The sequence below is a fragment of the Colobus angolensis genome, unplaced genomic scaffold, assembly GCF_000951035.1.
Source record: "Colobus angolensis palliatus isolate OR3802 unplaced genomic scaffold, Cang.pa_1.0 Scaffold264, whole genome shotgun sequence".
Classification (NCBI taxonomy): domain Eukaryota; kingdom Metazoa; phylum Chordata; class Mammalia; order Primates; family Cercopithecidae; genus Colobus; species Colobus angolensis.
This window is the reverse complement of record NW_012115866.1, coordinates 2468623-2481573: the sequence shown is the minus strand read 5'-3', so window position 1 is coordinate 2481573 and position 12951 is coordinate 2468623. Positions and strand designations below refer to the sequence as shown.

Below are 12951 nucleotides of genomic sequence, written 5' to 3'. Positions count from 1 at the left end.
AAAGAAAGAAAGAAAGAAAGAAAGAAAGAAAGAAAGAAAGAAAGAAAGAAAGAAAGAAAGAAAGAAAGAAAGAAAGAAAGCTGAAGATATCACACTATCTGATTTCAAAATGTACTACAAAGCTATAGCAAGCAAAATAGCATGGTACTGATCTAAAAATAGACACATAGACCAATGGAATAGAGACCCTAGAAAAACAAATGCATATACAGGCAAAGGTGTGAATAACAAACATTGGGGAAAGTATAGTCTTCAGTAAATGGTGCTGAAAAAAAAAAAGGATACCCATATGCAGAAGAAAGGAACTAGGTACATATCTCTCATCACATACAAATATCAACTCAAAATGGATTAAAAACTTAAATGAAAGACTGAAAGCTATGAAACTACTAGAAGAAAACATAGGGAAAACACTTCATAATATTGGACTAGGCAATGATTTTTTGGCTATGACTCTAAAAGCACAGGTAACAAAAGCAAAAGTAGACAAATGGGATTACATCAAACTAAAAAGCTTCTGCTGCACAGTAAAGGAAACAATCAACAAAGTGAAGAGACAACCCACAGAATGGAAGAAAATATTTGCAAACTATCCTTCTAAAAAGGATTAATAACCAGAATATATAAGAAACTCAACTAAATAGCAAAGCAAACAATCTGATTTTAGAATGGGCAAAAGATCTGAATAGACACTTTTCAAAAGAAGACATACAAATGGCCAATAGGTATATGAAAAAAATGCAACATCACCAATCATTATGAAAACGCAAATCCAAACCACGATGAGATATCATTCCGCCAAGTTTGAATGGCTATTCACAAAAAGACAAAACATATCAAGTGCTGACAAGGATGTGGAAAAAAGGGAACGCTCACATACTATCAGTGGAAATATAAATTCATACATACATTATGAAAAACAGTATGGACTTCCTAAAAATATAAAAATAGAACTGCCCTATGATCTATCTGGCAATCCCATTACTGGGTATATAGCCAAAGAAAATGAAGTCATTGTGTCGAAGAGGTATGTGCACTCCCATGTTTATTGCAGCACTATTCACAATAGCCAAGATATGAAATCAACCTAAATGTTCATAAACGGATGGATTGAGAAGGAGAATGTGATATATACACATGAGGAAATATTATTTTAGCAATATAAAAGAAAGAAGAGCTGTCATTCACAGCAACACAGATGAGCTTGGAGAAATTATGTTAAGCGAAATAAGCCGGGCACACAAAGGCAAATACAGCATAATTACTCTATACCCCATATGTAGTACAAATATTGTGTCAGTTAAAATTTAAAATATAATAATAGCAAAAAAAAATACAATGAGCACTCAACTGGAAAAAGAAGAGAACATACGAAACATGAAAAAGGAAATTTGTGAAAAACCTACAGCTAACATCAATACTCAATACTGAAAGACTGAAAGCTTTCCCCCTAAAATCAGGAACAGGACACAGGTGCCTCTTTTCACTACTTTTACCCAACACTGTACTGGAAGTTCTAGTCAGAGCAGTTAGGCAAGGGTATAAAAGACATCCAAATTGCAACTGAATAAATAAAACTCTCTATTCAGAGATGGCATGATCTTACATTTACAAAATCCTAAAGAATCCACAAAATGAGCTATTAGAGCTAATAAATATATTAATGTCTGCTTTGCACTCTTTGTGAGTGCTTCAGCCTGCAGAAGCTTTGGAAAAATATAGCAAACATTACCAGCACTCTCCTGGTTTCCTTTATATTTCTTTTCTTTATTGGGTAAGGGACAGAAAAGTAGAAGATACAGAGGAAGAGTAAATGAATCAAACAAATGTTATCTTGACTGGCCGTATTCCTACAAATCAACTATAATTTCTTATCTATTTCCCTAAGCAGGTAACAGCAAAGCCCTGAAAACCAAAAGGAATTGGGCTCTTGTTTTCAGAAGCAGCAAGGTATGGGTGATATGAGGACAGAGTATCCTACTCCATAGCCAGGCTTGTACAGATGGTGGCAGCTATCCAAGGAGAAGCAAGGAAGCTGAGACCCTGGGACCTGCTACAAGAAAGGAGGGAAAAACTTAAGAACTTACTGAATGTTGTAGGGTACAGTACTAGGATTGAGTACCCCATACATAGTGAAGCCTTTATAGAGAGGGTTCCTGAAGTCTGGTTTCCTCTGAACCAAGAAAGGCCACACAGAATGTGTTTTCTCATAGACTCTGTTAGAAAAGAAAAACAAGCCAAAAAATTAAAAGCAGTAAGCAAGTAATCTCAATAGTCCTGTTGAACTGATAAGCAGCAAATTTTACTAACAAGTAACCCAACTCAAGAAAGGAGGACAGGATATGACAGAAGAAAAATAAGTAGATAAAAAGTGTTGATGGAATAACAAATTATCTGGGCTTCAATTTATCCATCTTTAAAATAAATGAGAGGTTAGAAAGAGTTCCATATTGGAGAACAGGAGATTCTAAGTCCATTCTCTGTGTGGAACAGCTGTGTGATCTTAAGAAAATCCCGAGTTTTTTCTGGGCCTATTTCCTCACTGTTAAATGTGACCTCTAAGTTATCTTCCAAATCAAGGATTTTATGAACTTCTCTGGTTTTAAAAATTCTGGAATTGCTTTTAAAAGTCTGGTAAGTTAAGAGATAGGTTTTACGGGGTGAATTTCTGGCTCTTCTATTTTTCATTTTACTTAAAGCCAGCTTCTCCTCCCTTCAGAAGGTTTAAGATAGTGAAAGACAATTGGAAATTTTTATACTGGAAAATGTTCATGAGTTATCCCAGATGGGCAACTAAAGACTATGGCATTTATATTACAGAACTGATTCTTATACTTTAGTTGAGACCATGGGGAGCCTGCTTAACCAGTAAGCAAGTCCCCTAGTTAACACCTCAAAATACATGAGATCCACTGGTTCCCAAAGAGAGCTGCTGTATAACCATTCATGAGAAGGTCATTTGCATACACACCATGTCAAAGGAAGCTAAAAGGAGAAATGAAGAGTGATATAAGCAGTAAGACCTAAAATTGTGGTCTTGTAACTTTTACAATTGTCAGAGCATTCCAGTGAGGCCAAAGGCTCTGTATATCCATCTTTCTCATTTGGTGTTGGTTTATAACAGAAAAAAAAATTGCGTTGGTAAAGTAACTAATTTGTTGAGTATTTACTATGTGTTCAAACACTGTTCCAAACTCTTTACCTAAAATACTTCCTTAAATTTTCCCAATAAAACCTTTTGAGATATTTTAGCCCAAAATTACTGAGAAAATGAGACTAAATATTATTTTGCTCAAGGTCACATAGCTAGTAGGTAACAGAGCCAAAGTTTGAACCCAAGTCTGCCTGATTCTAAAGCCCATGCTTTTCTGTTCATGAATGTATGACACTTCTGCTTATTTTAAGTAATCACTATTTTAAAATATGTTAAAATGTTCAACTGTTATGTTTTTTAAATGGATATCCAGATTTGTGTGAAAAATACCACATATATTGACTTGATTTTAAGAGAAGGAAAAAGATTATGGAAAAGATTCTCGGTTTTAATGCATAGGTAAACAAAGACAGAATGAATATCTTAAAATAATTTGGGGAGAAAGTGACAAAGGTCTAGTTGTAAAGAGAGAAAGAGAGAGAAACATGCATGGCATCAAGAGAGAAACTACCAAATAAATACAAATGTTGAAACAGAAAGACTTATCATTGTTCTCTATGTTGACAGGAAAACCAAATCACAGAAAAGTAATGTCATCCTGGCTATGCTATAAAGGGCCCTGTGGGTTGGGCTAACTACTAACTCAGCCAGCAGCTGTGAAATAGGAGTGAGTTGTGAAACAGCTACTTTTCTATTTATTTTTCTCTGTCTCTAAAATAATGAAGATACTGTTCATAGGAGCTCTACCTTGTCAATTTCAAAAAGTACTTATGTCTCATATATTGCCAAGATGTTAGTTTAAGAGAGGGGTGCAAACTCAACTGCCTACTAGAACTAGGCAGATAACATGAGAAATGGGCTAAGAATAAACTATAGAGAATGGTAAGAACTGCAGTCAACAAGAGTGAGTTTGCCTCATCCAAATGGAACAGCTACTATTCACCTCTAGCTGATTATTATCATGAGAAAATACAGTCTAGTGTTGTCAAAGCTCCTGATTTTTCAGAATATTTATAAAAAACATTCTAAAATAACTGGATTTTAATGTGAAATCTACTGATATTTAAATGTTAGCAACTAGGCATAAGAATGACACAATGGACTTAGGGAACTCAGGGGGAAAGGGTAGGAAGCGGGTGACGGATAAAAGACTACAAATTGGGTTCAGTGTATACTGCTCAGGAGATGGGTGAACCAAAGTCTCACAAGTCACCACTAAAGAACTTATTCATGTAACCAAATACCACCTGTTCCCCAAAAACCTACGGAAATAAACAAAAATGTTGGCAACTAATTAGGAGTTTTAAAAAATACTCCACAGACTAAACAAACCATGCCTGTTGGGTTCAGCCTACAAGCTGCTAGTTTGTGATCTCTGATATGAGTGAGAAAGGACTGTAGATAATGACTACTTGTTTCTGCACAGCAATTAATTATTTGCAAAGGCCTTGTACATCCATTATTTTATTGGAGTCTCATGATTGCTCTAAAAAGTAGGCATTATTATCCCTATTTTACAGATGAGAAATCTCAGGGTTCTGAGAGATCTCTGTGCAAACATTGAGTGCTTTATGCTTCAAAAGTTCTTTTTATTATTGTTATCTCCTCTCCTTTCTTGACTGCTATGTCAAATTCAGGGTGGTAGGTACATTCTTTTTGCACTGACCCCCTTTCTCCCTGTTCAGTGTCTTCTCACAAAGTAAATTCACCTTAGATCTTCCCGATCCTTCTGGCAGTTACCAAGGAAGTTTCCAAACTGGCAGGAGAAAACATGGTCATGAATCTCTAGCAGGAAGTTTTCGTTAAACTCAAAGGCACAGGGAAACTGTTCCATTAATTGCCAGAGACAGTCTAGGAACTGGGTGAAGATAGGGGACACTTCTTTAGAGTCCCCATGGAGGTGGCCACACCTGAGAGATGCAAATAAAGGTAAAGGAAGACACTAGTTAGCATTAAGGATTACACTGTTGGGACTAGGCTGTAAGAGGGTCATCTTTTGTCTCTGTTGGTAGTGGCAAGGAAACACCTCATACCAAAATGCCAGCCAGAATTTCAAAGCTAGTTAATCCCAGCAGACATCTTAGCTTCCTTCACTGTCATCCATACTCTAAACCCTTTGGTCATCTAGTCTATTTTTTTATATACCCTCTTCCAATAGAACTTTCTGCAATGATGGAAAATTTATACAGTTGCATTGTCCAATATAGCAGCCACTAACTGTTAAGCACTTGAAATGTGGATACTGTGACTGAGAAACTGAATTTTTAATTGTATTTAATTTTAATTAATTTAATTTAAATAGCTACATTTAGCTCTATGTGAGCAATGACCACATCTATATTGTTTACTGCATAGTGTCTGGCACAAAATTGGTATTTAAGAAACATTTATTAAAGTACATGAATGAAACCTCATCCCAGAACTGTTTAATATTTTCTCCCATCTTCTGGTGAGTTCTACTTCCTGAATACCCTTGTATCTATCCCATTGCTTCTGTCTTTTTTCAGGCCCTCATCAATTCTGGTAGCCTACTAATTCAGCCCCTTGCCACCAATTTCAATCTTCTACATGCTGTCAGAGGGATATTTGTAAAATATAGATCTAAATATCATGTCACTGCCTTGTCCAAAGTCCTCCAATATAGCTTTACTATGTACACAAAACACTCAAATGTTTTAGCTTTTTTAAAAAAAAAAAAACAGGGCTCTGAATGATCTCCTCCTCACTGGCTCCGCTTCCCTGGCCTCATTTCCTCTATTCTCCCTACACACCCTTTGACCCAGTCACACTGAATTGCTTGCAGCTCCTCAAACACATAATCCTGTTTAATGCCTTTATGGTTTAAAACACATCAGTAGCTAGAATGCTTTCTCCCTTTCTAAATAACATCTACTCATACTTTAAATCTCAGTTAAAATGTCAGCTATTATAAGAAGCCTTCTTTGCCCCAGAATGGGTAAGCTTCCTTAGTTTATGTTTTCCTCTGTCTTAAGCACTTATCATACTACACTGTCATCACTGATTTTTCTTTTCTTTCAAAGAAGAGATAGGGACTATATCTAATTCAACTCCGTCTTCTCAATACCTAACATAATGACTGGTCCAAAGTTTGTGGGTGAAGGAAGAATAAATACATGGACCCAAATGGCTAGAGAGTGGCAACCAAATGAAATAAAATGAACACATATCAATGGGGGAAAATAAGACCTGAATTATAATCTCCTTGGGGTAAAACTCAAATTTTTTTTTTTTTTTTTTGAGATGGAGTTTTGCTCTTGTCACCCAGGTTGGAGTGCAATGGTGTGGCCTTGGCTCACTGCAACCTCCACCTCCCAGGTTCAAGCAGTTCTCCTACCTCGGCCTCCCAAGGAGTTGGGATTACAGGCACTCGCCACCATGTCTGGCTAATTTTTGTTTTTTTAGTAGAGAAGGGGTTTCAGTATGTTGGCCAGGCTGGTCTCAAACTCCTGACCTCAGGCGATTCATCCGCCTTGGCCTCCCAAAGTGCTAGGATTACAGGCATGAGCCACTGCGCCCAGTCAAATCTCAAATTTTATTTGCCTTTGGAATCAGCTTAGTGTCTGATATAATATACAGCACATTGTTAGGCATCCGACAAATATTTATCGATTGTTCTGATAACACAGGTAAAGCCTTAGTGAAGCAGTTTGGTTTATGGCAGACAACAGATAAATATAAGCCCTTATCCTCACCCCTTAAAAAAGAACAAATCTGCACCTTTTATCTTTCAAAAGGTGCACCTTTTAAGGTGCATTATCTTGATATTAGTCCCTCTGAATGACCTCCTCATTCCCTTGTTCTTCCTATTAAATTTCTTCTCATTTCCAAAAATTCATCCTTTAATGCTGTGTACTCCTGGAAGCCTACCCTGACCTCTTCGTGCAATGTTAAGCACTTTTCCTTCTATAGCCTGTGATGTCTTGTTCTTCCTTGAAATATTTAACAATTTGATATAATTACTTGTACTCCTTAAAAATAGGGATAATATTCTGGTTACTTTTGTCACCTTAGTGCCCTAGCATAGTATCTAGAATACTTGTTTCTTGATGAAAAGAGATTTATGCAATGTTCAACTTCCTCTTCCTTCCTTTACATGTACATACTGAGGTTTTGACATACTTCACCCTAATGAACTATCCTCAGCCCCTTCCTTCAAAATGAGTATATTTTTACCTTTGGGAAAACTTGTGGCCCATGGATATCCATTCCTTCTCTATCAAGATCTTCATTTTATACAAAAGAAAGAGTTTGCATTAGGAAAATCATAAAATGAATTAATTATACACACAAGAATGTCAAAACACTTTGCTGAAATGGTTGAACTGATCATAAAATAGTTAATTTCCTAAATGATAACTAAGTAAGTAACTCAGATTTCATTCACAGGCCTATACAGGGTGCCTTCAAATTTCAGATGCTCTCAGACATATCCAGAGTCAAATTTCCTTTGGCTTTCACATGATGTGTGACAAGCCACTGAGCCATAACTAAATGCAATCCTGACAAGCACGATATTAAACTCAAACTTTGAAAAACAGAAATCCAAAGGCAGCTCTTAGCTTTAACCAGTAACAAAACCATTTTTAACCATTAAAAAAAATTTCCAGCCAGGCATGGTGGCTTACACCTGTAATCCCAGCATTCTGGGAGGCTGAGGAGGGCAGATCACATGAGGCCAGGAGTTTGAGATCAGCCTGGCCAATGTGGTGAAACTGAGTCACTACTAAAAATACAAAAATTAGCCGAGCTTGGTGGTGCACATCTGTAATCCCAGCTACTTGGGAGGCTATGGCACAAGAATCACTTGAAGCCAGGAGGCGGAGGTTGCAGTGAGCCAATATCGCACCACTGCACTCCAGCCTGGGTGACAGAGCAAGACTCCATCTCAAAAAAAAAAAAAAGAAAAAGAAAAAGCTTCCCAAAGAAATCAGAATAAACCACTATGGTGAGTTCTGTTTCTTAGAAAGATCAACTAAGAGGCCTTAGATTCAGCACTAGAAAACAGTCATGAGTCTCACATTCAAACAGCTGACATGTTAAAGATGATGAGCCCCTTGGACAGTCTATTTAACAGTCATCCATTAAGTTTTGCAAACTTTTTGAGCTTTTCCTACTCTGTACAGTAGTCTATTACATATAACTTATGTTCTGATAGGTAAGAAGTATGTTGAACATACAAAAGAAAGTACACAGATAGCACACACCTAAATTTAATGAAAAAAAGCTAAATTGAAAAAGTTATTTTTGTAGACTTAGAGTTAATTCTGGCAAAAAAAAAAAAGTTGTTTGAGAGTTCTTTTTATATTGTCGCAATCTGTCTCTTACACAAAGTAAAATACAGTAGCGTGCTCTCTTACCATGAGTCCTTTGAATGTCCTATAAAATGGATCTAGGAGGATGCTAGCCACTGAGCAGACTTGTGCTGTGCGGTCCCACCCATCAGAACAATGGACTAAGACACTGGCCTTTTCTACCTTCACTGCCTGTGAAGACAAGAGGCAAAAAAAGTACCATAAGCAACCCTTGCATAGCTTCTTGGGTTGAAGAGTTGCCAAATACAGTCCCTAAATCACAGAGAATCCGGTCTTATGGGCTACATTAATTTTTTCTCATAATGTTAGCATCTTCTATGGGGAATGAAAAGGAAAACAATGGAGTGCAAGAGAAGGACAGCTTACCAAATAGGAAAAGAATATCAAAACTAACCCATTATGCAGGGCAAAAAGAAAAATGAGGGGATTTCTAAATTCACTAAGCTTCTGAAGAAACCAAGGATCAATTCTCAGAGGAAAAGGTGAACTGGAGGAAGAATTCACACTCAAAAACACAGACAGCTCTTCATTCCTGTCCCAGATCTGACAACCATCTCCTCTAGCTGTTTCAGTCTTACTAACACAAATGCTTTCAACATAAGATGGAGGTGCTCGCCTGTCTTAGGTCACTTTAATAAGCGATTATATAAATACAATCAGAATGATGTAAAAATCTGGGCAGTTATTCAACCTGGGAAATTTTGGCAATGGTACATATTGACCATTCACTTATTCATTCTAACAATTTTGCGCCTCTATGTGCCAGGCATTAGAAATACAAAAATAAGACACAGTTTCTGCTTTCAAGGAACCCACAAACTAGTCAGGGTGACCGAAGGTAAATAAATAATTAAAATACAATGGAAAAACTACTGGTAATATACAGTAATGTGTCGTAACAACATTCTTTTGCAGGAGCCAGGGAAGCTCGACCCTTGAAGAAAGAGTAGGATTTCCTTAGGTGAAGAAGGACATTAATTCACTCATTCATTCATCCATACACCTAGCCAATAATTGAGTGACTGTACAAGGGACACTATGATGTGCACTGGGAATACAAAAGAGACAAATACTTACATGCATGGCTGCAAACCAATGAAAAATAAAAGGTAAAAATCCATGCCAGGTATAACAAAGGCACAAAAGATAACTAGGGAGGAGGAGACAACTAAGGTGGGTCTGGAAAGATGAATAGGAATTTATCAGATGGACCAGGAGGAAAGGACATTTCAGGCTGGAGAATGATGTAACAGAGTGTACACTGCAAGGAGGCATGACATAGAGGAAGAACATTTAATGGCTCAGGCTAAGCTGGAAGTGAGAGAACAAGGAGTGATGGAGCCGGCTAGGAGGACAAGGGTCAGACAAATCAGGTATACATTTTATCTGATGGCAATAGGGAGTTGATAGCAGAGGAGTGCCATGATCAGATGTACATCGTTGAAAGATCCCTGTGGTGGCAGTAAGGAGAATGGATTGAGAGGATATGAGTTTGGATACAGGAAGACCAGTTAGGGAGCTACTAAAATCGTGAAAGTCCATATAGGCCTGAGGTAAGGTAGTAGCAGTGGAGCTGAAAAACAGAAGAGGGATTTTAATTATGAACATTTTAACAGGACAGAGTGAGAGGCTAGACATGGGATGAAAGAGAAGGAAAAGTTAAAGATAACTCTGAAATGTGTGGTTTAGCAACCAGGTGGATGGTAGTGCCATTAGACTAAATAATGAACACAAAAGAAAGTTTTAGGTAGTAGTGGGGGTATGTAAGATTTCTGTTTTGACCATGGTGAGTTTGAGGTAGTTCAGGGACATCTAATGGAAAGTCCAGTGGGACAACTGGATATGTGGGTTTAAAGGTCAGGAGAGGAAAGATCTGAGCCAGAGTATAGATTTCACCATTATCTGAATAGAGACAGTAGTATACACTGTGTGCATAGTTGACGCTGTCCAGGCAGAGACCAAATGTGACAAAAGAAAAGACCTTAAAAAGCAGTGACCCTTAAATGGCATTAGAGGAAGGAGGATTATCGTAAGAGTCAGCCTGTTCAAAAAAGCCCAAAAGGTAAAAAAAAAAAAAAAAAAAAAAAAAAAAAAAAGAGCTAGGAGGGAGTAGTTGGATAAAAGTCAGGACTATAAAAAGGGTTCAAAGTGAAAAGGAGTGAACAGTGCCAAATGCAACAGAAAGGTCAAAATAGAGTGAAGACTAACAAGTGACTCTTAGATATGACAAATCAAAGGTCATAAGACCTCTGGAAGAGCAATATATGAAAATTAGATCACAGTGGGCTGAAAGGTGAAGGGAGATGAAGTACTAATAGGAAAGACTGACTACTTTTCAGAAGGTTATAACCAAGAGGAAAGAGGGCAATAGCTAGAAGACTGAAAAAGTACTTTTTCTTTAGGAATGAGAAACCATTTGAGCATACTACTGAGGGAAGAAGCCAGTCGAAAAGAATAGGTTGAAAATGTAAGACAAAGAGGGTTTAACCGATAGAGTTGGTTCCTTAAAGTAGGAAGAGATGGAATTTCAAATATAGGTAGAGTGAGTATCCTTACACAGAAGATGGGGCACCATATCCTCTGAGATAGCGAAGAATTTGGTAAGGATAATAGTGAGAAGACGTATTATATACATTTTTCCATGAAGGACATGTTTCAATATGGGCTTATAGAGGGGGAGTTACCATGATGTAGCCAGTTTGAAAGCAAGGTACAAGGAATATCTGCTTGGTGAAACAGGACTGGGAGCCAACCAAATACACATAAAATAACTGTTCCGTGGCCCTGCAACTACAGGACCTCAGCTAAGACTATCAGGCATAAACCTGTGAGAGTACCAACTAACATATCTATGGGATATATTTATTTGCAGCAATGCTTAGAGGTCAGGGTGTAAGAGCAGAGAATGACAGTGGCTAGCAGGGCAAGTAGAGTAGAAGGATAAGAGACAAGGTGGAATGGATGAAGTGCTATACTACCTGGTCTTGGTATACAGGGAAGAAAAAAGAAGTTTGGAAAAAGAAGAGTTAAAAGTGCAGAGATTTCCATGAGATAGAAGAACTATGCTAGCTGGATTAAGGATGTGAAAGCTGGAATTATAAAAAGTACAAAGAACTATAAGTGCAGAATGTTTGATAAATTGTACATTGACATTCAAATCTCCTCAGATGATGGGAAGAACCAGGATGGAAAAGAAGGTGGCAAGGCTGTTCCCAACATCCTTAATGGAGGGGGAAGAGTAACTAGGAGGTGTAGAGGGTGGTATAGCTAAATGAAATAGATCTGAAAGGAGGAGCCGCTTTTGTAAGGAGCAAGGAGAATAGTGAAACTGCCCTTGGTCATGTGGTTCATATGATGCGGGACAATGAATAATCTTTGTAATGGGGTACAAGAAAAAATGGTATTCCTAGAAAGGTAGTCAGGTTGCAGGTAAAAAAGGAGTTAAAGAGATCTGGAAAAAAGTTTTTCAACCTTTTTGACTTCTCAATTAAGCAGACACCTCAGGTAGTAGCAGAGCATGACGGCAGCAACCATGTTCTTTGTTTAGGGCTCCAAACGGAGTCAAAAGTCACTGGTGGACAGAAAAAGATGCTGGATTTCACTAATGATTAAAGAAATACAAATTGAAACATAATATAAAATTTATCACCTATCATATTGGCAAAGATCAAAAAGATTGATGATAACCATTGCTGCCAAAATGGAAAAATAGGCACTGTTGATAGGAATGGAAACTGGTATTATCTACTTGTAGGGCAATTTGGCCACATCTATTAAAATTTGAAACATTCATACTCTTTGACTCAGAAAATCCACTTCTATAAAGATACATGTTTAAGAATATTTGATGCAGCAATATCTGCATTAGCGAAAAATTAGGAACAACTAAATTCTCCATCAACAGGGGATTATGGTAAACTACCACAATGGAATATAACATAGTTGCTGAAAAGAATGACGTAGTACTGACTGAACTGTCTTAACAAATGCTCATTAAATAGTATAAGTATAAAAGATCAATTAAAGAACAGTATGGGACGGGTATGGTAGCTTACACCTGTCATCCCAGCACTTTGGGAGGCCGAGGCTGGTGGATCACCTGAGGTCAGGAGTTCAAGACCAGCCGGGCCAACATGGCAAAACCCCGTTCCTGCTAAAAATACAAAAATTAGTCAGGCATGGTGGCATGCTCCTGTGATCTCAGCTACTCAGGAGGCTGAGGCAGAAGAATCCCTTGAACCCGGCAGATGGAGGTTGCAGTGAACCGAGATCAAACCACTGCACTCCAGCCCGGGCAACAAGAGCAAAACTCTGTCTCAAAAAAAACAAAAACAAAAACAAAACAAAACAAAAAAACCTAGTATTCACAGTATGAGCTCATTTCACAAAGTATTAATATGTGTAACTCTATACGTTGAAAAATTCTTTTTTTTTTATTATACTTTAAGTTCTAGGGTACATGTG

The 12951-nt window shown here is 37.5% G+C and overlaps 1 protein-coding gene across 1 annotated transcript in view; it reads right to left on the bottom strand.

Moving 5' to 3' along the window:
• The window catches only part of MTMR8 (myotubularin related protein 8), a 123521-nt gene that overhangs the window by 47597 nt on the left and 62973 nt on the right, over positions 1-12951 (bottom strand). Inside the window, exons 9-12 of the mRNA XM_011947406.1 lie at positions 8533-8658; positions 7349-7398; positions 4864-5064; positions 2088-2216 (exon numbers count right to left, since the gene is read on the bottom strand). Coding sequence (XP_011802796.1) covers positions 2088-2216; positions 4864-5064; positions 7349-7398; positions 8533-8658 — 506 coding nt within the window. The remainder of the gene's footprint in view (positions 1-2087; positions 2217-4863; positions 5065-7348; positions 7399-8532; positions 8659-12951) is intronic.